This window comes from Hypanus sabinus, chromosome 20 (assembly GCF_030144855.1).
Source record: "Hypanus sabinus isolate sHypSab1 chromosome 20, sHypSab1.hap1, whole genome shotgun sequence".
Classification (NCBI taxonomy): Eukaryota; Metazoa; Chordata; class Chondrichthyes; order Myliobatiformes; family Dasyatidae; genus Hypanus; species Hypanus sabinus.
The window spans coordinates 21,768,395-21,792,883 of NC_082725.1; the positions used below are offsets into that span (position 1 = coordinate 21,768,395).

The 24,489-nt window shown below is 41.6% G+C and overlaps 1 protein-coding gene across 2 annotated transcripts in view; it reads right to left on the minus strand.

Annotated features, from left to right (window-relative positions):
- LOC132378369 (cadherin-20-like) overlaps window positions 1–24,489 on the minus strand; it is a 183,070-nt gene that overhangs the window by 6,385 nt on the left and 152,196 nt on the right. For both annotated transcript variants that reach the window (XM_059945233.1, XM_059945234.1), the window contains 4 exons: window positions 20,980–21,116; window positions 13,750–13,871; window positions 8,209–8,326; window positions 1,597–1,848 (listed from right to left, as the gene is read on the minus strand). In XM_059945233.1, the coding sequence (XP_059801216.1) occupies window positions 1,597–1,848; window positions 8,209–8,326; window positions 13,750–13,871; window positions 20,980–21,116 (629 nt within the window). The remainder of the gene's footprint in view (window positions 1–1,596; window positions 1,849–8,208; window positions 8,327–13,749; window positions 13,872–20,979; window positions 21,117–24,489) is intronic.

Sequence of the window (24,489 nt, forward strand, 5' to 3'; positions counted from 1 at the left end):
ATTATGACCTCTGGTTATACACTTCCCAGCTAGATGAAGCAGATTCTAGATATTTAACAGGTCAAGTTAAATAAATTGTCGATGTTTTGATGAAATTATCTCTCATTCTTCTAAGATTATGTTAATATAGTCCAATCTTATTCAAGTTCTTCTCAAAGGATGAGCTTTTATTTGCAGGTCTGAATTTAGCAGATTTTTGTTTTACCCACTGGAAGGAAAGAATATAATTTCTGAAGGAAGCTACAACTACAAGCAATAATTCAGAGAGTGTCTCGCCAAATTCTTCCTAGACTCCTTTATTCAGTGTACTGAATCCAATTAGAATGGAAGGAAGGGAAAATGTGGAGATATCCTGATCCAGTAATTATATACTTGCCCCCTTTATAGTGTGTTTCAAACTTTATCTAATGTAATACTGACAGCTAATCCCAGATATCAGTGCTGCAATGCTGTTTCTATTATTCTTGTGATATTACCTGGGTCCTGGTTTGCTCCTATTGGGCATAATCTCCCTCCTGACCATTGGAAGATCAGTCATGGATTATTTTGTGAGATACAGGTTTAAAGATTCCACTGAACTACTGTTTTATTTGCAATTATCCCTACAGGAGTCACAGATACAATAGCAAATGTAGTGATAAATGCAGGCTGCCACAATCCTCCCCCTCCTATATTGGTTAGCACTTTCATCTTTTGTATTCTCTGGCAAGGCCAAAACTTTTTCATTCCTATTTGCTTATGAAAAGGATGAGATGAGTTTCTGTCTTGAATAACAGTTGGGTATCTGGTGAAGGGTACTCCCACGATCCTGACAGATTTTTGCCAGGGTTTACAACAAGCAACAATAAAAGAATCTGCTCATCAAATTTAGATCCACCATAAATCACTATCTGCGAAAGAGGCCTTCCAACCACCACTACTCTCCCTCTGTGGAGGAGGTTTCTAATTTCACTCTTGAAAGGCCAAGCTCTAATACATCTCACCCATCACCTCTACCAATCTCCCAAGCCCAAAGTTCCACAACAGTGAAAACAGTTTCTTTAAGGAATTCTCCTTAATTTCATAAACACTTTTAGCAGATCACTATTAACCTACATTGTGCTATCAACTTAATGATAAGAAATTGGGAGGCAGCTTTGAATTTTGCTCATTGTTACCTGTGGATATGTTATTCAAATCTACACACGTGTAGGGGAGAGTGGAAGTGTGGTGGGCGTGCTGGACCCTCCCGTCAGTGCTGCCCTCCAGTGTTCACTTGGTGGAAGATCCGCTGGATTGTGTTTGTCTACAACTGCAGTAGTGTGTGATGAGGAGTGCTGTGTGTTTGTTCTTGCAGAACTATGCTTCCAGGATGACATCCCACGCACCATTAATTTACAGGCCATGACAGTCAGGAAATTGGGCTATAGCATTTTTATTTTTTGTGACGGTGTGTTTCTTTGCTATCGTAATTATATTTGTTATATGTACTTTGTACTATGTTTGACTGTTGGTACTGCGTTTTGCATCTTGGCCCTGTTTCGTTTGGCTGAATTCATGTGACATTTAAAATTGAACTTGAACTTGACCATCCGGGTACAAAAGCTATTTGCTTACCCAACAAGATGAAGATACACCCAAGAATTGCAATAAGTGCTCCTCTGCTGAGGCTGATGGGAAGGCTAAAGGCCTCCACATTGCAGGACCGAACATTTCCATCTATATCACAGCCGCAGATTCGAATTGTCAGGGTGCTGGTGCTACTCTGCATTGGGAGGCCATCGTCTGCTATGAGAATTGGCAGGTAGAAGGTGCCCTGTTCCTGGTGGTTGAACCCTCCTCTTCTGGTCAGGATCCAGGCAGTGTTATCTGAAAGTGGAAAGAAAATGGTATAGAATATCTAATATAGATAATGAATGGTTTACAAAGCACTACAAATAACTACATGTTTGCGGCACATATTGAGATCGCTCGACTCGTTAGGTTTATCATGGTATTTAGAGTTGACAAAGATCTGACATTTCCACACCAGAATTAGAAACCATTAATATGTTAGCAAAAGTGAATTAACTTAGCGAGCAGTTGGAATGTGAACCTCAAAATCAGTGAATTGTTGAGGCAGCAAGGTGGATATATTTAGGGAACTACAGGATGAAAAATTGAAGAAGAAAAGACAAGTTGTTCCTTTGACAGGAATACATGAAGAGAGGTGGAAGTAGGGGAGTATGAACTCACTTGGGCAGAACGGCTTATGTCCGTAGCCTGCACAACTTCCTCTCACCTCTTCATCTAACTCCATCACTGTATAGATTTGTTTTCAGTTAACAATGGTTTAATTCATTTTTGAAATGCTTGCCTGCTTTAAAAAGGGTTTTTGTGTTCATTATGCTGTCCTTTCTCACTTTCAGCATTCAATAGTCACAAGTTTCTTACATCAAAATTCAAAGAAAATTGATTATCAGAGTACATAATATGTTACCATATACCACATTGAGATTTATTTTCTTCCAGGCATTTGCAAGAAAATTAATGAAGTACAACAGAATTAATGGGAAAAAAAACACTCCTATACAAGACTGACAAACCTAAGACTTGTGTAAATAAGGAATATATTCCCAAGAACATGAGTGCAACAGGGTCCTGGAAAGTTAGTCTGTGGGCCACAGAATCAGTTCAGAGTTGTGGTGAGTGAAGTTATCCACGACGATTCATGAGCCTGATTGTTGTAGGGTCAGCAAAAGACTGGAATAATACTGACGTAGCTCAGTCCCTAGCAGATGAGTATCTCCCCTTGCCCCACCAATGCGATATTTTAGGATGTTCAGCAAAACACATCCTTGTTGTCCCTCAAAGGAGTTGTCTACTGATTACAGTCCTTCTGTAATCTCATAAATACCTGTGACTGGATGAGTCCATTTATACTGTTGTTGTTGGTATCAATGACACGAGAAAACTCAAAGCATTGGCCTGGCCTGGTTTCAATTCCAAATGAGAGTTAACTCTTCCCTTCCCATTGCTTTCCTGTACTGTACTCAGCATTTCGTATCATATCTTACACGCTGAATGCAGATCTTGCATCTGCAAAATTAGAACTGTTGGAAATAAGGATTGTTTTATGCTTTTCAATTAGCCTTGCCTACATTATGTTTGTTCTGGATATTACATTACAAAGTTTGCACTCATTGTTTAAAGTAATGCTGTGAGTTAGTTTTGACAATAAACTGCATACTTATATATTGCATACTTTCAATAAGGCAATGGCATATTGGGGTTGTGTTAGTGGGGAGGGTCAACCTTGATTAACCAAACTTTAATTAGAAGAGTTAACGTTTTCCATACTTAATCACAAACTCTAACAGGTTTGACTTTCATTGGTAGCCAGGTAGTGAACAAAAAAGTTATACTGTTTTATTGAATAAAACAATCTGAATTTCAATATGCATTTTATTTTATTAATCATACTATATTATTATTCATACTATAGCAGGACAACTGCAAATTGATCAGAGTGCTTGTCTCACTGAGTGCTTTAGCAGACCCTATGTTGCAGTGGATTCCAGATTGGCTGTCAGGTGGTAGCAGTGAGTTAAAAGCCAGCCTACACTCATCCTGAAATTTATTTTTGTATATATACCTTAAGATACTGCACCGGCTCAAAGAGACAGTGGCGGGAATTGAACCCTAATTACTGGTGTGGCAACAGCATTATACTATCTGCTACACTACCACACCACTCCAAAGTATCAGGGGTATCTATTGAGAGCCGTGTTTAGTGTGAGGAGGCGTTGAAGTATCACAACCCAAATGCAGAGACTGCTGTGAATTGAGCCAGGTAGTTTAATGAAGCTATCTAATCATACATACAGAAGTGATATGCGTACACATTGGCTGCTTTCTTCTGTTTTGGACATTAGATGAATCAAGAATTACGGCACAAAGGTAAAAGCTCAGCTATGGTGTTAGTGAATTGCGGAGTGGGCACTAGCAGCTCAAGGCCCACTCCTGCTTTCATTTCTTGTGTCCTTTGCAAACCCAGTTCATCATAGTCATGAAAATCCAAGAGGTTACCGAGTTGTGACATCTGTTGAGTTGTGGCTCAGATTTAGTTGTTATTTTAATTTTTTTGGGGTTCATAAGGATAGTTCTGGGGACAAAGGGTGGAGTTAGCGATCAGGTTAGGATTTAGGGACAGGGTTGGGGCTAACAAGGGGTCAGGCCGGAGTTTAAGTCTCTGCTCCACTTTCAAAGACCTGCAATGTGGATATAGAATATTTTCTGGTCAACTGTTGGTTGTCAAACTAGTATAAAGTGGATGAGGCCCCCACCTCCAGTTGTTGGGTTCCGGAGCCAAAGATCTGTGCAGGCAGAAGGAATAAGTTCCACTGACCACACCATCCCAGAGTACGCAAGTCATTGAGTCCAGAGTTCGAGGCCTAATGTTTGGGGTCCCATCACTGGCAAGTGAGGAGTTTGAGGTCTGATTGGCATGATGATTTCACAGGGTCAGAGATACAACCAGGGCTCCCATCTTCAAGATCAAGATTCAAGTTATTTGCCACATGCACATCAAAACATACAGTACAGAGATTGGCATGTCTCGGGATTGTTGCCAAAGTTTGAGGCCTGAGGGTCAAATGGAAAGTACAGAAGTGGAGGCCTGTTGGCTAAAGCCAAGTGTGCAACTGGGGAGTCCAAACCTGGTGTTTGCAGGCCCAAGTCCAGTGGAGGCCCGGCCAGGGTTAAAGGACCACAGATGGGGGAGGGGAGGAATGAGGTTCATTTTTGCTGTTGTTGTTTTATTGCTTATTGAGTTCTGTATTGTTCTGCAGAGCATTGTGGGCATGCTATGTTTGTACTAGAATGTAGGTTGCCCCCAGCACACCCTCAGGTGTGTTGGTCATTAGCACAAATGACACATTTCTCTGTATGTTTTGATGTGCATGTGGCAAATAACTTGAATCTTGATCTTGAAGATGGGAACCCTGGTTGTATCTCTGACCCTCTGAAATTTCCAGCTCCAGTGGTAGTTATGCTTCAGTTGGTTTTGGACTATGAGACCATACCAGGTAGGGTATGTGTGGTGAACTACATATACCTGTCTGGACACGCCCCTCCGCTGACCGCTCCTGTGGCTCCTCCCACAGACCTCGGTATAAAGGCTGTTGGAGGCACTGCTCCTCCCTCAGTCTCCAGGATGTTGTGTGGTGGTCGCTTGCTACTAATCGTGGTCTCTTGCAGCTAATAAAAGCCTATCGTTCGCCCCCCCCCCCCCCCCCCCCCCGTCTCCGAGAGTTATTGATGGTGCATCAGTATGGATTGAACCAGGAGTGGCTACAATGCTGACTTTTGTGAGCATCCAGCAGGGCGGATCCCAAAACTATTACATAAACATGGATGGTTATTCTGACTGAAACTGGTGCTGAAGCTTTCTCTAGTAAGGTCTGACTCCTTTTCAAGATAAATAACATAAATAAGTTGGATCTGAGCCTTTAATTAGGTTCGAGGGCCTTGGGAATAAAACTATCATTAAGTCTTGTTTTAGTTGGTCCAACATTTTAAGTCAAAAACTCACAGTGGCATTGGCTGCTCTGACAACAAAGTGATTATCAACAGATCAGTCATGCAAATGTTTGTGTTCTTTGTTGGGTAGATTATTTAAAAAAAAACAAGCCCTTTCCACCAAGAATGTGCACATGAATGCAGAGTAAAAAAAGCAAGCAAAGTTAAAGCAAACATATTATACAAAATAACCTTCATGCTGCATGTCTGAAAGCTCATTTTAAGGTTGTTTACTCTATTGCTTTGTGAAAACAGCCATTGACTTGTTTATAGAATGAGATTACCAGTCCCTTCTGGTAACAGTGGAAGTGGTGAGATATTGATTCCAAATACAGTCACAATTCTGCAGTCAATCGACAATGAAGGTTGAGAAATCCAACTCTGCATGATGACGACAGTGATTAAATACTATTGTGTGCTTGGTACTGTGATAAAGAACACATGCCTTTTGTTCCTTGGCACTACAGAAAACACAAATATTTTCCTTTGGGTCACTTCTAATTATCCCAGTCTTCATTTTATTCAAACTAAACTGCCAATGCTTTAGGAACTCATATTTCTCTTCAGTTCTCGAATAATACTCTGCTTTAAATTGCCCGTCTTAACTATTCAGATAATCATGAGGAAATGCTATGAAGGATTTAAGGAAAAACATAATTCCCCACAGAATATAAATAATCTCCATCACCTTTCCTAAAACAAGAATAAGAGACAAAGAAACAACAATATCAGAAATATTTCAAAAGAAACTTCACAAACAAAGTCATAAAAACAGAAAATGCTGAATCCCATGGGTTTGGAAGCATCTTGAGATGGAGAACAGAGGCAGCATTTCAGGTTGTGACAAAAGGATCGAAATTCATGAGTAACACATACAAGGTGCTGGAGGAACTCAGAAGGTCAGGTAGCATTTAGGAGGGAAATAAACAGTCAATGTTTCAGCACTGACGAAGGGACTTGGCCCGAAACGCCAAATGCCCATTTCCACCCTGCTTGACTAGCTGAGTCCCTCCAGCATTTTGTCTGTGTTACCCAAGATTTCCAGCATCTGTAAAACCTCGTGTGTCTGGATACAAATTCATGCTTGCTAACTTGTGCTTAGCTTAAGTAGAGATGCTAGCAGGTTATATATTTTCCCGCAGTTTACAAGCAGGCCACATTGCCCATCAAATCAAAGCTGTCCCTCAGACCTTACCCACCCCCAATTTATTTCCTTGACTACTCGCTCTCACAAGCTTATCTCCACTCCTAATCCCTGTCATCCTGTCACCCACCAGCTCCAAGGGTAACTTACAGAGGCCAGTTAACCTTCCAGTATGTCTTTTGGATACGGAAGGAAACAGGAGCATCTGAGGAAATGCCAGAGGATCACAGGAGAACATGCATGTCCGACGCAAACAGTACCCATGGTCAGGATTCAACCCAGGTTGCCGGAGGACACTGTCGGCAGCTACAACTACCATGCTGCTATTAATTTCACTAAGTGAATTTTAAAAATGGATACAATACATAGTTGATGCTGACACTGGCACAGCTAGGAGAGCCACTGCTTTACAGTTCCAGTGATCTGGTGCACTGTTGATTACTGGCATCGAATATGTCGAATTTGTATACTCTCCTTATGCAAACCATGGGAAATTAGACTATAAGACATAGGAGCAGAATTAGGCCATTTAGCCCATTGAATCTTTTGTGTCATCCAATCATGGCTGATTTATTTTGCCTCCCAACTCCATTCTCTTGCCTTCTCCCTGTAACCTATGACACCCTTACTAACCAAGAACCTATCAAACACCACTTTAAATACACCCAATGACTTGGCCTCCAGTCACCTGTGGCAATTCATTCCACAGATTCACCACCCTTGGGCTGAAGAAATTCCTTCTCATCTCTGTTCTAAAAGAACATCCTTTTATTCTGAGGCTGTGGCCTCTGGTCCTGAACTCGCCCACTATACGAAACATCCTCTCCATGGTCACTCTATCCGGGCCCTTCAATATTCAGTAGGTTTCATTGAGATTCCACGCCCCCCACCCCCCATTCTTCTAAACTCCAAGTAGTGCAAGTCCAGAGCCATGAAATGTTTCTCATATATTAACCCTTTCTTTCCCAGAATTATACTGGGGAACATCCTCAGGACTATCTCCAATACCACAGCACATCCTATCTTTGATAAGGTGTCCAAAACTGCTCATAATACTCCTAGTGTGGTCTGACCAGTGCCTCATAATCCCTCAGTATAACATCCTTGCTTTTATATTCTAGTCCTCTTGAAATGAATGCTTTCATTGCATTTGCTTCCTTTAGTACTGAAACAGCCTTAACTTTTTGGGAATCATACACTAGGACTCCCAAGTCCCTTTGCACATCCAATTTCTGAATTCAGTCCGAGTGTCCCGCAGGTGATCTGGTTTCTTTCTATGTGCCAACCACGTGTCATTGGTAGGTTCACATGCTCTAGTGTGTAGACAGGTGGTACAATCAGATGAATATATAAGGGAGTAGAATGGGATTATTGTAGGATTGGTGCTTAATGGGTTCTTGATGGCCAGTGCAGCATTCATGGCCAGTATCCATGTTGTATACTTGTATGGCTCCTCTATGCATCACCCACTGAATGGCTAACCCATGACGTGTTATGAATGAAATGGACAGTGCTTCTTCATTTACCTTTATTGTCCCGCACAGTGAAATTCGCGTTGTTCGCTGCCTCAGGAGCCAGGCTGTAGTAGAAGTGATGACCCCCTTGAGGGTTATCTGGGTCCACGGCACTGACCACTTGAATCAGCTGTTGAAAGGAATCAAACCAAAACTGATCTCAATTAGTCATTCCTGCATCAATATAAGACACCTCACATTAAAGGAAAAGAAAATGTGCTTATTTATTATTTACTTATTGAGATTGAGCGTGGAATAGGCCCTTCCAGCCCTCTGAGACGAGCTGCCACAACTTAACCCTAGCCTTATTATGGCACAATTTTCAATGGCCAATTAACCTACAAACAGGTATGTCTTTGGACGGTAGGAGGAAACTGGAGGAGCTGGGGAACACCTGTGCATTCCATGGGGAGGACGTACATGCTCCTTACCAACGGGGTCTGAATTGAATTCCGAACTCTGACACTCCAAGCTGTAATAGAATTGTGCTAACTGCTATGTTACCATGGTGCCTAATTTGCCCCTTTATCCCAAAATCACAATAAAATTAATTCATAAACATGTACGGCTCATCAACACATCCATCCACTAACCCACCCCCCACCACTATTTTGTGAATTCCTTATGTACAGACTCTTCTGTCCTAGCATGATTTTATGGACCTACAGTCCATGTATATAAGCTATCTTATGTATTTATACTTATTTTGCTTTCTACTATTGTGCTCTTTATCTTATTGTGTCTTTTTGTGCTGCAGTGGATCCACTGTAACAAATATTTTGTTCTCCATTACACTTGTGTCCTGGAAATGACATTGAACACCCTTGAACTGAGTACTAAATATAATTGCTGTAGTAATTCAGTTTGGTGGCAAATATGTACACAGAAATTTCCCGCAAACACTGATGTGATCATAACCAGATAAACCAGATGCTGAGTAAGGGATTAACATTGGTCAGGACATCGGTGAGAAATCCTTTCCTTTTTGAATTAGTGTTGTGATATCTTACAGAGTAGACATTGTCCTTGATATAACACCTCACCTGGTGCAGAACCACTTCATTACTCTTCAAGATTTTTTGTGCTTAGTTCTGTGCATGTTGTTTTATTCACAATGGAATGATTTTAATTCACTCCAAGCAATTATGTATGCTGGTCATGAGTGCCTTGGAGCCTATAACACTGTGTCTGTTACTGTAACTGACAGGATGGTATCACTGTAAGAAAGAATTTCATATCATTCTTCTTGAAGCTAAAATAATGATATTCCAACTGTGTCTCATAACCAGCTATCAGCTCAATCCACTGCCATTGGGCATTTATTCTCAGTATCGTATAAAAGTAGCAGTCTCTCATCAAAAAATAGCTGTTTCCATAAAAAATCTGATTTCAAGAATGAAATATGATTAACCTGCTTCATTTCATTTACAGAGCCTATAAAACTCACTCGTCTAACAACAACTTCCATATAAAAAGTATTTTTAACAAAAACAAGTCAAGGGACATTATAGGAATGTTATCAAAGAAAACATTGATCCTAGCCATATGAGAAAATAAACCAATGGTTAGTTAAGGATAAGCATGAAGGAATGTCTATTAGAGGAAAGGAAGGCAGAGAGTCTGAGAAGTTTAAGGAAGGAATTCTGCAGTGTAGGGGCTTAAGCAGCTAAAGGCACATCTGTCAGTTGTGGAAAGGTTAGACTTGGACATTAAGAGGAAGCCAGAATAGGAAGAATACAGAGATCAGAAATGGTTGTAGAACTGGATAGCTTTACAAAGATAGTGAAGTAAGTATGTGTGAGGAGGAAGGGGTGTTATGTGTGGGGAAAGGTCCAAAAAACAAGGGCTAGAACTTTACCACTGATATGTTGCCCAATGGGTGTCAATGAGATCAGAAGCCTTACGATGGGTGAAGGTTTGTTTTAGGATGAACTGGGACCAGACAACAGGATTTTGGGTGACCTTAAATATGTAGAGTGTACCTATAAATATATTTAGTGTATTGTCAAGTTAAAGTTTTGATGATACTGACGTCCTCTATATACAAAATTCAGGACCTTGAAAGAAAAACATTCTAAAATTGGAAGAGAATTTCTGAGAGAAATAACTGTTTCTTTCCCATATTTAGTTACTGCTTTCCCTGTAACTTCTCCCGCATTAAGCATTTCTTTCTGAAGCATTCTAACAATGCTTATTTAAACACAAAAAAACTTCATTGTCTCTCTCAGATCTGAACTGTGGATAATACATACATTGTCCAGATTTGCAATGCACTAAAACTTTTTCACATTGGAATATTTTACCTGGTGGAATGGAAAACCTTTAATGGTGTTCAAATCAAATACCAAACTTGTGTAGCAAGTACAAAGATATGTGTATCTTTGCCATTTCTTCAATATTTAATCTTAATTGGTTTTGATTCCCAGGTTTTAGCAATCTTGGCTTTTAATTTGCAGAAGGCGTTTGATAAAGTGCCGCACAAAAGACTTATAAATGAGATACAGATGCATGGAGTCAGAGAAAGTGTATTGGCATGGATAGTGGATTAGTTAACCAATAGAAGGCAGAGAGTTGGTATAAATGGGTGTTTCTCTGGTTGGCAGTCTGTGGTGAATGGAGTGCCACAGGGGTCGGTGCTGGGCCTGCAGCTGTTTACTATTTACATTGATGATTTGGAAGAGGGGACTGAGTGTAGCGTGGCAAAATTTGCTGATGACACTAAACTGAGTGGAAAAGCAAATTTTACAGAGGATGTGGCGAGTCTGAAGAGGGATATAGATAGGTTAAGTGAGTAGTCCAAGGTCTGGCGTAAGGAATACAATGTTGGTAAATGTGAGACCATCCACTTTGGAAGGAATAATAGAAGAGCAGATTATTATTTAAATGGTGAAAGATTGCAGCATGCTGTTGTGCAGTGGGACTTGGGAGTGCTTGTTCATGAATCGCAGAAAGTTGGCTTGCAGGTACAACAGGTTATTAAGAAGTTAAACGGACTGTTGGCCTCCATTGCTAGAGGGATTGAATTCAAGAGCAGGGAGGTCATGCTGCAACTATACAGGTTACTGGTGAGGCCACACCTGAAGTACTGTGTGCAGTTCTGGTCTCCATACTTGAGGAAGGATATATTGGCTTTCGAGGCAGTGCAGAGGAGGTTCACCAGGTTGATTCCAGGGATGAAGGGGTTAACCTATGAGGAGGGATTGAGTCGCCTGGGACTATACTCTCTGGACGTTCAGAAGAATGAGAGGGGATCTTATAGAAACATACAACATTTTGAAAGGGATAGATAAGATAGAAGTAGGAAAGATGTTTCCATTGGTAGGTGGCACTAGAACTAGGGGATATTACCTCAATATTAAGGGGAGAAGATTTAGGACGGAGATGAGGAGAAACTGTTTTTCCCAGAGAGTGGTGAATCTGTGGAATTCTCTGCCCAGGGAAGCAGTTGAGGCTTCTTCACTAAATATATTTAAGAAACAGTTAGATAGGTTTTTACACAGTAAAGGAATTAAGGGTTAAGGGGAAAAGGCAGGTAGATGGAGCTGAGTTTACGGACAGATCGGCCATGATCTTATTGAATGGCGGGGCAGGCTTGATGGGCTGGATGGCCTACTCCTGCTCCTATATCTCATGTTCTTGTATAATTTATGATAGAGTGCCATTAATGAAATATTAAAATCAGGAGGCCTGGACATATCAAGTTGTAAACCTCATTTACTAGTTTCTCCATTCTTTGGTCTACCATTTCATTTGTACCCCTATTCAGCTGCATTTTTCCAATCACCAGTTTGCAGTCTGCAGCGTTTCTTGCAAGGATGTGTCAGCGTGAGTGCTGGCTGTGTCCTTCTGGCTTGCTTCCCTTCTTCATGTTCAGATACAGAAAGGGATTGCAGATTGATTGACCAACCAGTTATGGAGCTAGAACTGGGCCTAAACCTAAGCAGACCCTATGCCCACACTTTTCTACCGCCTGGCCAATAGCATGTGGCTTATGTTCCTCACTTTCCACTTTCCAGCGGGGTGCCACTGAACCCCACTGTTGTGCTGATTGGGTTCAACAAGTGCAGGAAACTCTTGAACTAACTCTAGTCTTCTGATCTGTGTAGCTAAGTATCTTATCAGATTGTGCAATTAACAGAAGTCTCAAATTCCTCTCTGAATTTCTTCAAAAAGCAAAGAAAGTAACCATATTGTTCTTAAAGGAAGGAATCTTTCTATTAATCAAAAGAGGCAGGAAATCTAGATTGTTTTATCAGATTAATAGCACACGCGAGATCCCTACTCCTTCAATTCCATTAGCGGAATAAAGAAGGCATTATATTTGTTGAAGAGAAACTCAATCCCTTGGGCAGCTTGTCAACCATAGAGTCACAACCAAATGTGAAAGATACTAAAAAATTTGGTATGGAATTATTTCTCAACAGCCAACCATCAGAGCAGGTGAGCTGAACAAATATTTCTTCTGACGATAAGTATCAGAATCTATTGGATTTGTGATCATAACATGCCTCCATAGTATTTGACACATATTTTACATAAATTTGAGGTGAAAGACATTAGTGCTCAGACACTGGTGCTTTTTTGGGCTTAGGAGTACCAGATGTTATGTTCACCTGCGTACATTCAGCCATTTTGAGGGTTTAAGAAACTAAAGCAGGGAGGTGAGTGGATGTGGTGACCCATTGTTTTGCATTCAAATATTACTGGCACTGAGGGCAAATTTTTCCTCTGTAGTTTTTAATGTTTGCTCTTATTTAAATCAAGATATGTTGCATGTTCAGTTTTAAACTGCAAGGAAGAAGAAGTTGGAATCAAGCGATTCACTGAAACACAATAAGATTCTGTATGAATGGAGGTCACTCAAACTTCTGACAGAGAACAATCCCATTAATTCTACTCCAGTCCCCTTTTCTCTTCGATCATTTTTTTTCTCTTCCTGAGAAAAACTCAAGATAATGCGACATTGTGTCTTATCCAGGGGTTGAGTTATAAACGATATTGTGATTGGATGTCTGTCACATGCAACACTTGAAAACAATGAACACTCAGCTATATGACCATAAGAATAGAAACAGAATTAGGCCATTTGGTCCATTGAGTTTGTTCCATCATTCCACCATGGCTGATTTATTATTTCTCTCAACCCCATTCTCCTGCCTTCTTCCCGTAACCTTTGACACACTTACTAATCAATAACTTATCAAACTCGGCTTTAAATATATCCAGTGATTTTGCCTCCACTGTTGACTGTGGCAATGAATTCAACAGAATCACCAATCATTGGCTAAAGGCTGTTAGCCAACAACTCCCTGTTCAAGGGCAGAACTGCTTTGTGAATGTGTAGTTTCCAGATATGGGCTCCTGGGAGAAAAGGCTCTATGTACCAGAACTGAAGTTAGAAAAATTAATCCTGCATGCAAAATCTGCAAACCATTTCCCTGTATTATGTCGCCTTGTGAAAAAGACCTATAGTCGGTTTTATAAACTCCACTGCATAATTCAAATTATATACATTTGTGAATATGTAAGAAACAGACACTTCCCCTTGCTTACCTGACCAGGTTTGGTATTTTCACAGATGTAGGCTTCATGATCCCTGACAAATTCTGGTGGATTGTCATTGATGTCAAGGACTTTAATTGAGACTGAAACACTTCCAATTTGTGTGGGATTCTCTGAAAGGAAACAAACTTTTACAAGTGGGAATCCAAATGGAGTATTTAACTAACTTCACAATACTGCTCATGATTCATTAACAGAACAGATTCTGCAGATGCTGAAAATTCAGAGCGACACATACAAAATGCTGGAGGAACTTAGGTGGTCAGGCAGCATCTATGGAAATGAATAAACCCATGACATTTCAGGCCGAGACCCTTCAAACTGGAAAGGAAAGGGGAAAGATGACAGCATAATAAGGTTGGGGGGTGAAGGAGGACAAGCTAGAAGGTGTTAGGTGAAACCAGGTAGCTGGGGTAGGGAGGACGAAGTATGTTGCTGAGGATGGTAGGTGGAAAAGGCTGGAGAGGAGAGTGCACCATGGGAGAAAGGGAGGGAGGATGGGCACTAGGGGAAGGTGACGGGCAGGTGAGAAGAGGTAATTTAGAAGAACAGTGCAGATTAGGCCCAGTCTTTTGAGCAGTATGGCCCAGCAGCCCACCTGGTTAACCCTAGCCTAACTATTGAACAATATATAATGAGCAATTAACTTATTGATCGGTACAACTGGAAGAATACCACAGCACCCAAAGGAAACCCATGCAGTCATGGGGAGAGCGTACAAACTCCTTATAGACAGCACTAGAACTGAACTCAAACTCCGACACCCCAAGTTGTAATAGTGTCATGGGAACTGCTATCTAAAGAGGCCAGAGTGGGGAATTGAAGAAAAGGGAAGGGGATGAGGGAAAAATGCCACAAGATGGAGAAATCAAGGTTGCTGCCATCAGGATGGAGGCTACCTAGATGGAATAAGAAGTATTACAACTCCAACCCGAGGGTGGTCTCATCATGGCTGGAGAGGAGGTCATGGTCTGACATGTCGGAATGGGAATGGGGATAAGAATTAAAATGGTCCACCATAGTTTTGTGGATGAAGTGGAGGTGCTCGACAAAGCAGCACCTCAATCAATGTTGGATCTCAGCAACGTGGAGAAGGCCGCATTGGGAGCACCGGATACAGTAGAAGGTTCCAACAGATTCACAGGTGAAATGTCCTTAGCTGGAAAGACTGTTTGGGGCCCTGAATGGGCAGGTGTAGCACTTCTGCCATGTGCAGGGATAAGTGCCGGGGGGATGATTGGACAAGGGAATCATGAAGGGAATGATCCCTGTGGAAAGTAGAGAGTGAGGGGGTGGGAAAGGTGTGTTTGGTGGTAGGGTTCCATTGATGTTGTGGAGCATGGTGTGTTGGATACAGAGGCTCATGGGGTGTAGTGGAGGGCAAGAGGAACCCTATTTTTGTTGAGGTGGCAGGAAGATGAGCTGAGTGCAAATGCCCGTGAAATGGAGGAGATGCAGGTAAGGGCAGGCTTTACAGTGGAGGAAGGGAAACACCATTCTTTCAAGAAGGAGTGGAAAGGAAAGCCTTATCCTGGGATCAGACGCAGAGAGGATGAAGGAACTGAGGAAACGGAATGGCATTTTTACAGGAGATATAGTCAAGATGGCCATGGGATTCTGTAGGTTTATAATAGATATAGGCAGACAGTTTTCTCCAGAGATGGAGACAGGAAGATCACTAAAGGGGAGAGAGGTATCAGAAATGGACCAAGTGAATTTCAGGGCAGGGTGGAAGTTGGTGGTAAAGTTGATGAAATTGCTGAGCTCAGCATGGGTGCATGAAGCAGCACCAATGCAGTCATTAGTGTAATGGAGGAAGAGTTGGGGTGTATTACCAGGGATGGCTTGGGACATGGTCTACTCCACATAGCAAACGAAAAGCCAGACATTGCTGCCACCCATGCAAGTGTCCATGGCTCCACCTAGAGTTCGGAGAGAGTGGGAGAAGCCGAAAGAGAACTTGTTGAAGGTGAGGACTGGTTCTGCCATACAGACAGACAGACATACTTTATTGATCCTGGGGGAAATTGGGTTTCGTTACAGTCGCAGCGACCAAGAATAGAGTAGAAATATAGCAAAATAAAACCAGAAATAATTAAATAATAGTGAGTAAATTATGCCAAATGGAAATAAGTCCAGGACCAGCCTATTGGCTCAGGGTGTCTGACACTCCGCGGGAGGAGTTGTAAAGTTTGATGGCCACAGACAGGAATGACTTCCTATGACGCTCAGTGTTACATCTCAGTGGAATGAGTCTCTGGCTGAATGTACTCCTGTGCCTAACCAGTACTCTATGGAGTGGATGGGAGTCATTGTCCAAGATGGCATGCAACTTGGACAGCATCCTCTTTTCAGACACCACCATTAGAGAGTCCAGTTCCACCCCCTCAACATCACTGGCCTTACGAATGAGTTTGTTGATTCTGTTGGTGTCTGCTATCCTCAGCCTGCTGCCTCAGCACACAACAGCAAACATGATAGCACTGGCCACCACGGACTCGTAGAACATCCTCAGCATTGTCCGACAGATGTTAAAGGACCTCAGTCTCCTCAGGAAGTAGAGATGGCTCTGACCCTTCTTGTAGACAGCCTCAGTGTTCTTTGACCAGTCCAGTTTATTGTCAATTCGTATCCCCAGGTATTTGTAATCCTCCACCATGTCCACACTGGCCCCTTGGATGGAAACAGGGGTTACCGGTGCCTGAGCCCTCCTCAGGTCCACCACAAGCTCCTTAGCCTTTTTCACATTAAGCTGCAGATGATTCTGCTCGCACCATGTGACAAAGTTTCCCACCGTAGCCCTGTACTCAGCCTCATCTCCCTTGCTGATGTATCCTCCATTCTGAGGAGCATGGTGGTGGAGGGGAACTGGTCAGGTCTCTTTTTGAGAAAGAAGTGGAGAGCTTTCGTGCCTCCTTGATGGGGATATTGGTGTATAGAGACTAGACATCCATGGTGAAAATGAGGCAATCAGGGCCAGGGAGTTGAGATTAAGAGTGTGCAAAATGTCGCGGATGCAGGCAGGAGGCATTGAACCAAGCAGGATGAAATGGAGTTGAGGTATGTAGTCACAAGCTCAGTGTGGCTGGAGCAGGACCCGGACAGTCGGGTTTGTGGATCCTGGGTAGGAGGAAGAAAAGATCAGTGCAGGGCAAAGGAATCATGTGATTGGTGGCACTGGATAGGAAATCTCCAGAGCTGTTGAGTTTAATTCCCGTCTACATTGACCAAATATAGTAATCACTTTGCAGATACTTCTGTTCAGTCCCTGTGAGCCCACGATTTTGCCTTCTGCAAACTCAGATGTCATTTAAAATCCTTAACATTTATTCTAAACAATAACATCTTCCTGGTATTGAAGGCCCAATGCTGGAATCAAATCCACTACCTTCTGGCTTCAAAGTATTTCTGCTGTCCTCTAGGCCAGATTGCAATCTTGTCTTTAATGTATAGCAGGTCAAAAAACTTGTCTCCGGGATCAAAATAATTTCAATATTATGCTCTTGGCTCTCCTTGCAGGCATTGGAAACTCACACACATGCTATTCAGGATTCTCTGCACACGGTCATGCCCGGCCACAGCATGTAGTTGATTCAGAGATTCAGGTTTATAATCACTGACGGATGTCATGAAATTTGCTGTTTTGAGGCAACAGTGCAGTGAATACATAAAAAGTACTGTAAGCCACAAGAAGAAATATATAAAAAATAAATATGTAGTGCAAAAAGACAGCAAAATTGTAGGGAATTTATATGAGAATTTATATTCTCATTTATATAATGATATAATTAATATAATAATATATTCTCATTTATATAATGAGAATAATTTATATGAGATTTATATGTATTTATATATATAACTTATATGAGAAATAATTAATGAGAATAATTTATATGAGAATATGAGAATTTATTTCCCATAATTCTCCACCTTCCCCCCAGCCCATTTCCCTCCAGCCTATCACTTCCCAGCTCTCTACTTTATCCCTCCCCCCACTTCTTATCCCCCCTCGACCATCCCATGTTACTTCACTCCTGAAGAAGGGTTTCGGCCTGAAACATCGTCACTACCTCTTCCCATAGATGCTGTCTGGCCTGCTGAGTTCTCCCAGCATTTTGTGTTCTTAGCAAAATTGTGAGGTAGTTTTCTTGGACCATTATTATGTGCTAGTAATAAGAACCTTTTCTGCATTTAACAGAGATAAGCACATGAGGACTTGGTCCTCCTAAGTTACAAAATCCTGTTTGATCATTTGCTTATTGAACCACTGTGTTTTACATATTATGTGACAAGGAACAAGGGGAAACTGTTGCTTTTGCTGTGGAATGAAGCCTTCAGCTTCAGAAGCACTTAAAGGGGACATTTTACGAATCACTTGTCCCAGCGCAAGGCTTACTGATTTCTATTGCATAACTTGCATTGTGCTAATCTCGACACCTGTGCACAGCTGCGTGCCGGAACTCTATTTTATAAATTTCACCATATTGTTTCTAGAACAGAAAATTTTGCACTGGGGACAAATTTGTGATCTTGACCTTATTGTCACTTACACTAAAAGCCAATGAAGAGAGCTTCTCTTGTTTTAATTCTTCTGTCAGATCCCCATTCAATAGGATCCCTGCAGGGTAACATCATCAAACTGGCTCAACAACCATCACATTAAAGAACCCTCACATTAGGCAAACTAGCAAGCAAAAAGCCTCACTGTTCAAAGAATATTAAAACTTTATACAGAATGTAAAGTATAGATTGGGACATATGCAAATCATTAAAGTATATAACTGTTAATATTTAATAAATAAAACATTAAAAACCTTTTACTTTATTGATATTCTCCTGAGGAAATTATAATACACATATGGGAGAATAATTTTTTGATTATTGATTTCATATAAACAAATGTTTCCAGAGAACTTTACACCATGCCTACTTTGTGCATAGGTGAAATTCACATCAGAATCAGGTTTATCATCACTAACCAATTTCATGAAGTTTGATATTTTGCGGCAGCAGTATAGTGCACAACATACTATAGTAAAATAAAAAATACTATCTGTTACAATAAAAACTAAAACAAATAGTGCAAAGGAGGAATAGTAAGATAGTGTTCATGGGGTCATGGACAGTTCAGAAATCCCTCTGAGAAGATTACAGATTTGATGTAGGCATTTGAAAGTCAATTAATCACTGACAATAAGATTGCTGTTCGTAAGGAGTTTGTACAGTGAGTTCTCCCCGTGACTGCGTGGGTTTCCTCCTGGTGCTCTGGTTTCCTCCCACATTGCAAAGACATATTGGTTAGTCGGTTAATTGATCACATGGGGTGGTGTGGGCCGGTTGGGCCGGACGTGCCTGTTACCATGCTGTATCTCTAAACAAACAATTGGAATATCTGCACTAAATTCTTAATGAAGAAGACTCTCAATGTCGCAGTTGCTTTTACAGAGTAGGTTTGAGTAAGTGGTCGTGGTAGATTCAGACCATCGTGAATACTACAAAAGCACAGACAGTAGAAAGGTCTCGGCCCAGAATGTTGACTGCTTATTCATTTCCATAGATGCTGCCTGACCTGCTGAGTTCCTCCAGCATTGCGTGGGCTGCTAGTAGCCCTGCTGCCTCACAGTTTCAGTAATCGGACCTTGGAGCTGTCTTTGTGGTGTTTGCATGTTCTCACTGCTACTCTGAGGGTGCTTCTGTTTCCTCCTGGTTGGTGGGTTAACTGACTTCTGCAAGTTGTCTCTAGTGTGTAGGTGAGCAGCGGAATCTGGTGGTGGGGAGGGCAGGAATTGATGGGAAAGGAGGAGATTATAATTTGGGATTAGTATAAATGGGTGCTGAATGATTAGTGAAGGCTTCATGGGCTGAAGGCACTGTTTCCATGTTGTGAAAGTCTATGAAATTTAAAAAGGATATAATATACCCCCTAAGGGGTATATTACACTGTAAGTACATAGGCTTTTAATTTCAACACAGCCAGATTGCAAACTGTCAATCAAAAACTCTCTATCCATACCCTAGTTTTGAAATTGAATAATTGTTAATTATTTTAATCCTGTGCTATAATAGAAAGGGAGTTAATTAACTGGATTAGTAAACTAATGGCATTGACTGAATGACCCAGCGAGGGAAGTTCAAATCCTCTCACAGTCCCAAGAGAAATTAAATTTATTCAATGAAATATATCTGGAATTTTAAAAAAAACATACAGCAATAAGGATTACAAAACTTGCAGAACATTGCAAAACCCATTTTGTTTATTCACATTCTTAGGGAAGGAGATCTGCAGTCCCGGCTTGGGTCAGTTTGACACTTGACTTTGGATACAGACCAGTGTGGCTGACTTCAAACTGGCCAACAAGTCACTCAGTTCAAGAACATTTCTCACTGAGCAATAATATATCAGCAATGTCCACATTCCATGAATGTCAAGATTGTTTTTTTTTTAAGCTTGTAGGGATGGTTTGGGGGCACAGAAGGGATGGGGAAGTGTGGGAGCTGGAAGTCAGGCCTCTGATTCTGCTCCACATTCAAAGTCCTGATGATGAATTTATCCACAGTCTGGGCCTTTGCTCAGCACTTGAAGGCTAGTGATGTGGGCATCACTGCTCCAGTGACATGGATGGGTGATGAAGGACATCCGTCAGGCTCTCCCAGGTCAGTGGTTACCGGGATTAGATGTCTGTGCAAGAGGAGAGATGAGGAGGCCAGAGGGCCGATAAGGTGGCGTGCCTGGAGTTTGGTTCTTTACCAAAGATTGAAGCCTGAAGGTCGATTGGAAATCTAGAAGTCAAAGCCCGAAGTCCAAAACCGAGAGATTATATGTGTGGGTGGGCACAAGGGAGGAAAGCAAGCTGTTCTCTCGCTGTTGCGTTGTTGTTTGTAGTGTCCTGTGATGCTCTGCTGAGCATTGTGGGCATGTTAAGTTGATGTTGGAATGTGTGGTGACACGTGTGAGCTCCCACATATCATCCTTAGGTATGTTTGTTGTTAACACAAACAACACATTTCATTGTGCGTTTCCATGCTCATGTGGTAAATTAATCTGAATCTGAACTAATACTCAAAGGTCTCCTTGAAAATTCACCCACTCCCATACATTTTTTGCCCCATCTGTCCTTATTGGCTCACTTGCCATTTGGCAAGTTCAACTTAATTAAACAGAATGTCAGCACTGAAAAGAGCATATGATTCTGAACCAGACATCAAGCAGGTACTTACTCATTTCCATTGCTAGGATGGTGATATTATGCCAAGAAAGATCTTCTCGGTCCAGTGACTTTGCAGTCATTAGAGCTCCTGAGGCGATGTCAATATAAAAGGATCTTGTAGGATCCGTGGATCGCTCAATTGAATACCTTCCAATGAGAAGTGAGAAAAGGAGGAAAATACCTTTTTAATAAGATGATTTAATATTTTTAATGAAAAAGCAAAGAAAAGTCACTTAGAATGAAGCTTAGATAATTACTACAGTTTCCAAACTTCTTCATGCTATTTTTGTTTCCTGTCATTTCAAAGTCAGTGGGTTGTTCATGTGCAAATATTAAGAAAGATTATGAAAAGAACAAGTTTGATGTCCCTCAATCAACTTCCCTATTTTCACTGTTCTCAGTAAACTGCACTACATGATTATGATAAACTTACATTCTTCAATTCTCCTCAAATTCTTTCAGATTCAGAATATAATTTACTATCACCAGCATATTTTGTAAAATTTGTTAACTTTGCGGCAGCAGTACAATGAAATACATGATAAATATGGGAAAAAACTGAAATAGAGTAAGTATATATATGTCTATTAAATAGTTATGTTAAAATCAGTAGCGCAAAAAACAGAAATAAAAGAATAGTGATGTAGTATTCATGGGTTCAATATCCATTCAGAAATTGGATGGTAGAAGGGAAGAAGCTACTTCTGAATTGTTGAGTATGTGTCTTCAAGCTTCTGTACCACCTTCCTGATTGTAAAAGTAAGAAGAGGGCATGTCCTGAGGGGTGGGGGTCCTTAATGATTGACACTGTCTTCCTAAGGCACCATTCTTTGAAGATGTTTTGGATACTGCAGAGGCTAGTACTCATGATGGAGGTGACTAATTTTACAATTTTCTGCAACTTACTTCAATCCACCAACACCGACCCCATATCAGATGGTGATGCAGCCAGTCAGAATGTTCTCCACAGTACATCATAGAAGTTTTCGAGTGTTTCAGGTGCCAAACCAGATCTCCTCAAAGTTCCAATAAAATATAGCCATAACCTTGCCTTTTTTTGTGGCTGTATCAATATGTTAGGACTAGATTAGGTCCTCAGAGATATCAACACCCAGGAACCTGAAATTGCTCACTCTCTCCACTTCTGATCCCTCTGTGATGACTGGGTTGTATTCCCTTGTCTTGCCCTTCTTGAAGTCCACAATCAGCTCTTTAGTCTTGCTAACAATGAGTGCAAAGGTTTTGCTATGACACCATTCAACTAGCTGGTATATCTCACTCCTGTACGCCCTTTCATCACCATCTGAGATTCTGCCAACAATAGCTGTATAATCAGCAAATTTATAGATGACACTTGAGATATGCATAGCTACACAGTCACGGGTGTAGAGAGAGTAGAACAGTGGGCTAAGCATACATCCCAGTGTTGATTGTCAGTGAGGTGGAGATGTTATTTCCAATCTGCAAAGATTGTGGTCTTCTGGTTAGGTTGTTGAAGATACAGTTGCAGAGGGAGGTCCAGAGGCCCAAGTTCAGTATCTTTTCGATCAGGTGTTAAATGCAGAGCTATCATCAATAAACTGCACCCAGTCATAGGCATTTGTATTGACAAACAACACCCTGCCATTGGTATCATCATAGGTGTCCTGACATAGGTATCTGGACATTTGGACTATCTATGACATCTCCCTCCAGTTTCTTCTCTTTCAGTTCCCAGCTCAGGAAACAAATCGTCCATTGACAGTTATTACAAACCCTCACCCACATCTTCATTACCCATAATTCCAGTCTCATCCTGCCTCCCCAAAGACAAAACAGTGACAGAGTTCCTTTGGTCTTTACCATTCACTCCACCCCCCTCCGCATCCACCACACATTCTTCAATGTTCCTACCAGCTACAAAAAGATCCCATCACCTGTCACATCTTCCCCTCCCAGCCCGTTTTGCCTACTGTGGGGACCACTCCCTCTCTGACTCCCTGCTTAAACTCCTCCCTACTCAGTCATCCTGCCCCCTTCCGGGAGGCATAGTAGCACAGCGGTTAGCTGAATGCTTTACAGCGATCAGCGATCAGGGTTCAATTCCCACTGCTGTCTGTAAGGAGTGTGCGAATTCTCCCCGTCACCATGTGGGTTTTATCAGGGCACTCCAGTTCCCTCCCACATTCCAAGGATGTAACTTAAATTGTGGACATGCTATTTTGGCACCAGAAGCAGGGTGACATTGTGGGCTGCTCCCAGTTCATTTTTGGATTGCGTTGGTCATTGATGCAAATGATGCATTTCACTGTGTGTTTTCATGTTCCAATGTACATGTGACAAATAAAGCTAATCTAATCGCATCTTTCCCTCAGCACCTCCCCTTTCAACCGTAAGCGTGTATCTTGTCAAACTTCATTTACTGCATTCGATGGCCTTGAAGTAGCTTTGACGGGGCCAAGTGCAGATTAGGTGACTGCTCTGCCAAGCTCCTGTGTTCTGTCTGCAGTGGCTAACTGGAACTTCCCGGTTGGAGGCCATTTTAATTCCCTTCCCTTTTCCTCACTGACCTGCCTGTCCTCTTCCTCCTCCATTGCCAGGGTGAAGTCAAACAAAAAGCTAGAAGAACAGCAGCTCATATTCTGCTTATGCTTTATCTACATTCTACTGTTTAATCATCCAGCAAGCAGGTCAAGGAACTTGGTAACCAGCAACTATCACTGCAGGTAGACCTCTTTAGTAAGCAGGTAACTAAGAGGGAGGCAATTGGGACCTTGAATTTCCCCATGTAGCTTAGAGTAGCAACGTCTCCTTTCATGGTCCCTTTATCATAGAATTCCAGAATATTACAGAAGCCAACCATTTGGACCTTCATGGTCTAGGTGGCCCTTTGAAAGAGTTGTTGTGCTGGCCCTATATCATCTACAAAATGGACATCTCTCTTAACTCCTGCCATATCCATGATCTCTCTTACCAGGAAGGCAAAGAAACTCAACAACTCAGTCCTGGCTTGGAAACATTCTGAGATGTCCTAATGTGGGGTTTTGACTTGAACTGTTGACAGTTCCATTCCCCTCCAGCAGACGCTTGTTGCTCCTGAAGTAGGAGCTTCCAGATTCCTATGCTTCTCCATGCTTAAATCCTAGAATTCCCTCCTCAACAGCAGTGTGGGAGCAACTGGACCAGGAGGATTGTGATGATTTAGGAAGTCGTGTCACGACAACATTCTCATGGGCAACTGATGATGGGCATTCTCAAGGATGCACTCATTCTGAAATATTAATTAATTAAAGAAAACTCTCCTGCTTTTCCACACAACCATGTAATTTATTTTCAAGTCATGGTCATTGAGTTGTAGGGTCATGCAGCACAGAAGCTGGTCCTTTTGGCCAATCATATGCATGCTGACTATTAAACACCTCTCTACACATTCCGTTTAGTTCCTCCCCATTCCTGTCAGCCCCTCCCCCCCAATTTTTCTGCCCCATCCCAACTACACTGGGGCAATATTGAACACCAGAGCACCCTACAGGTCTCTTGA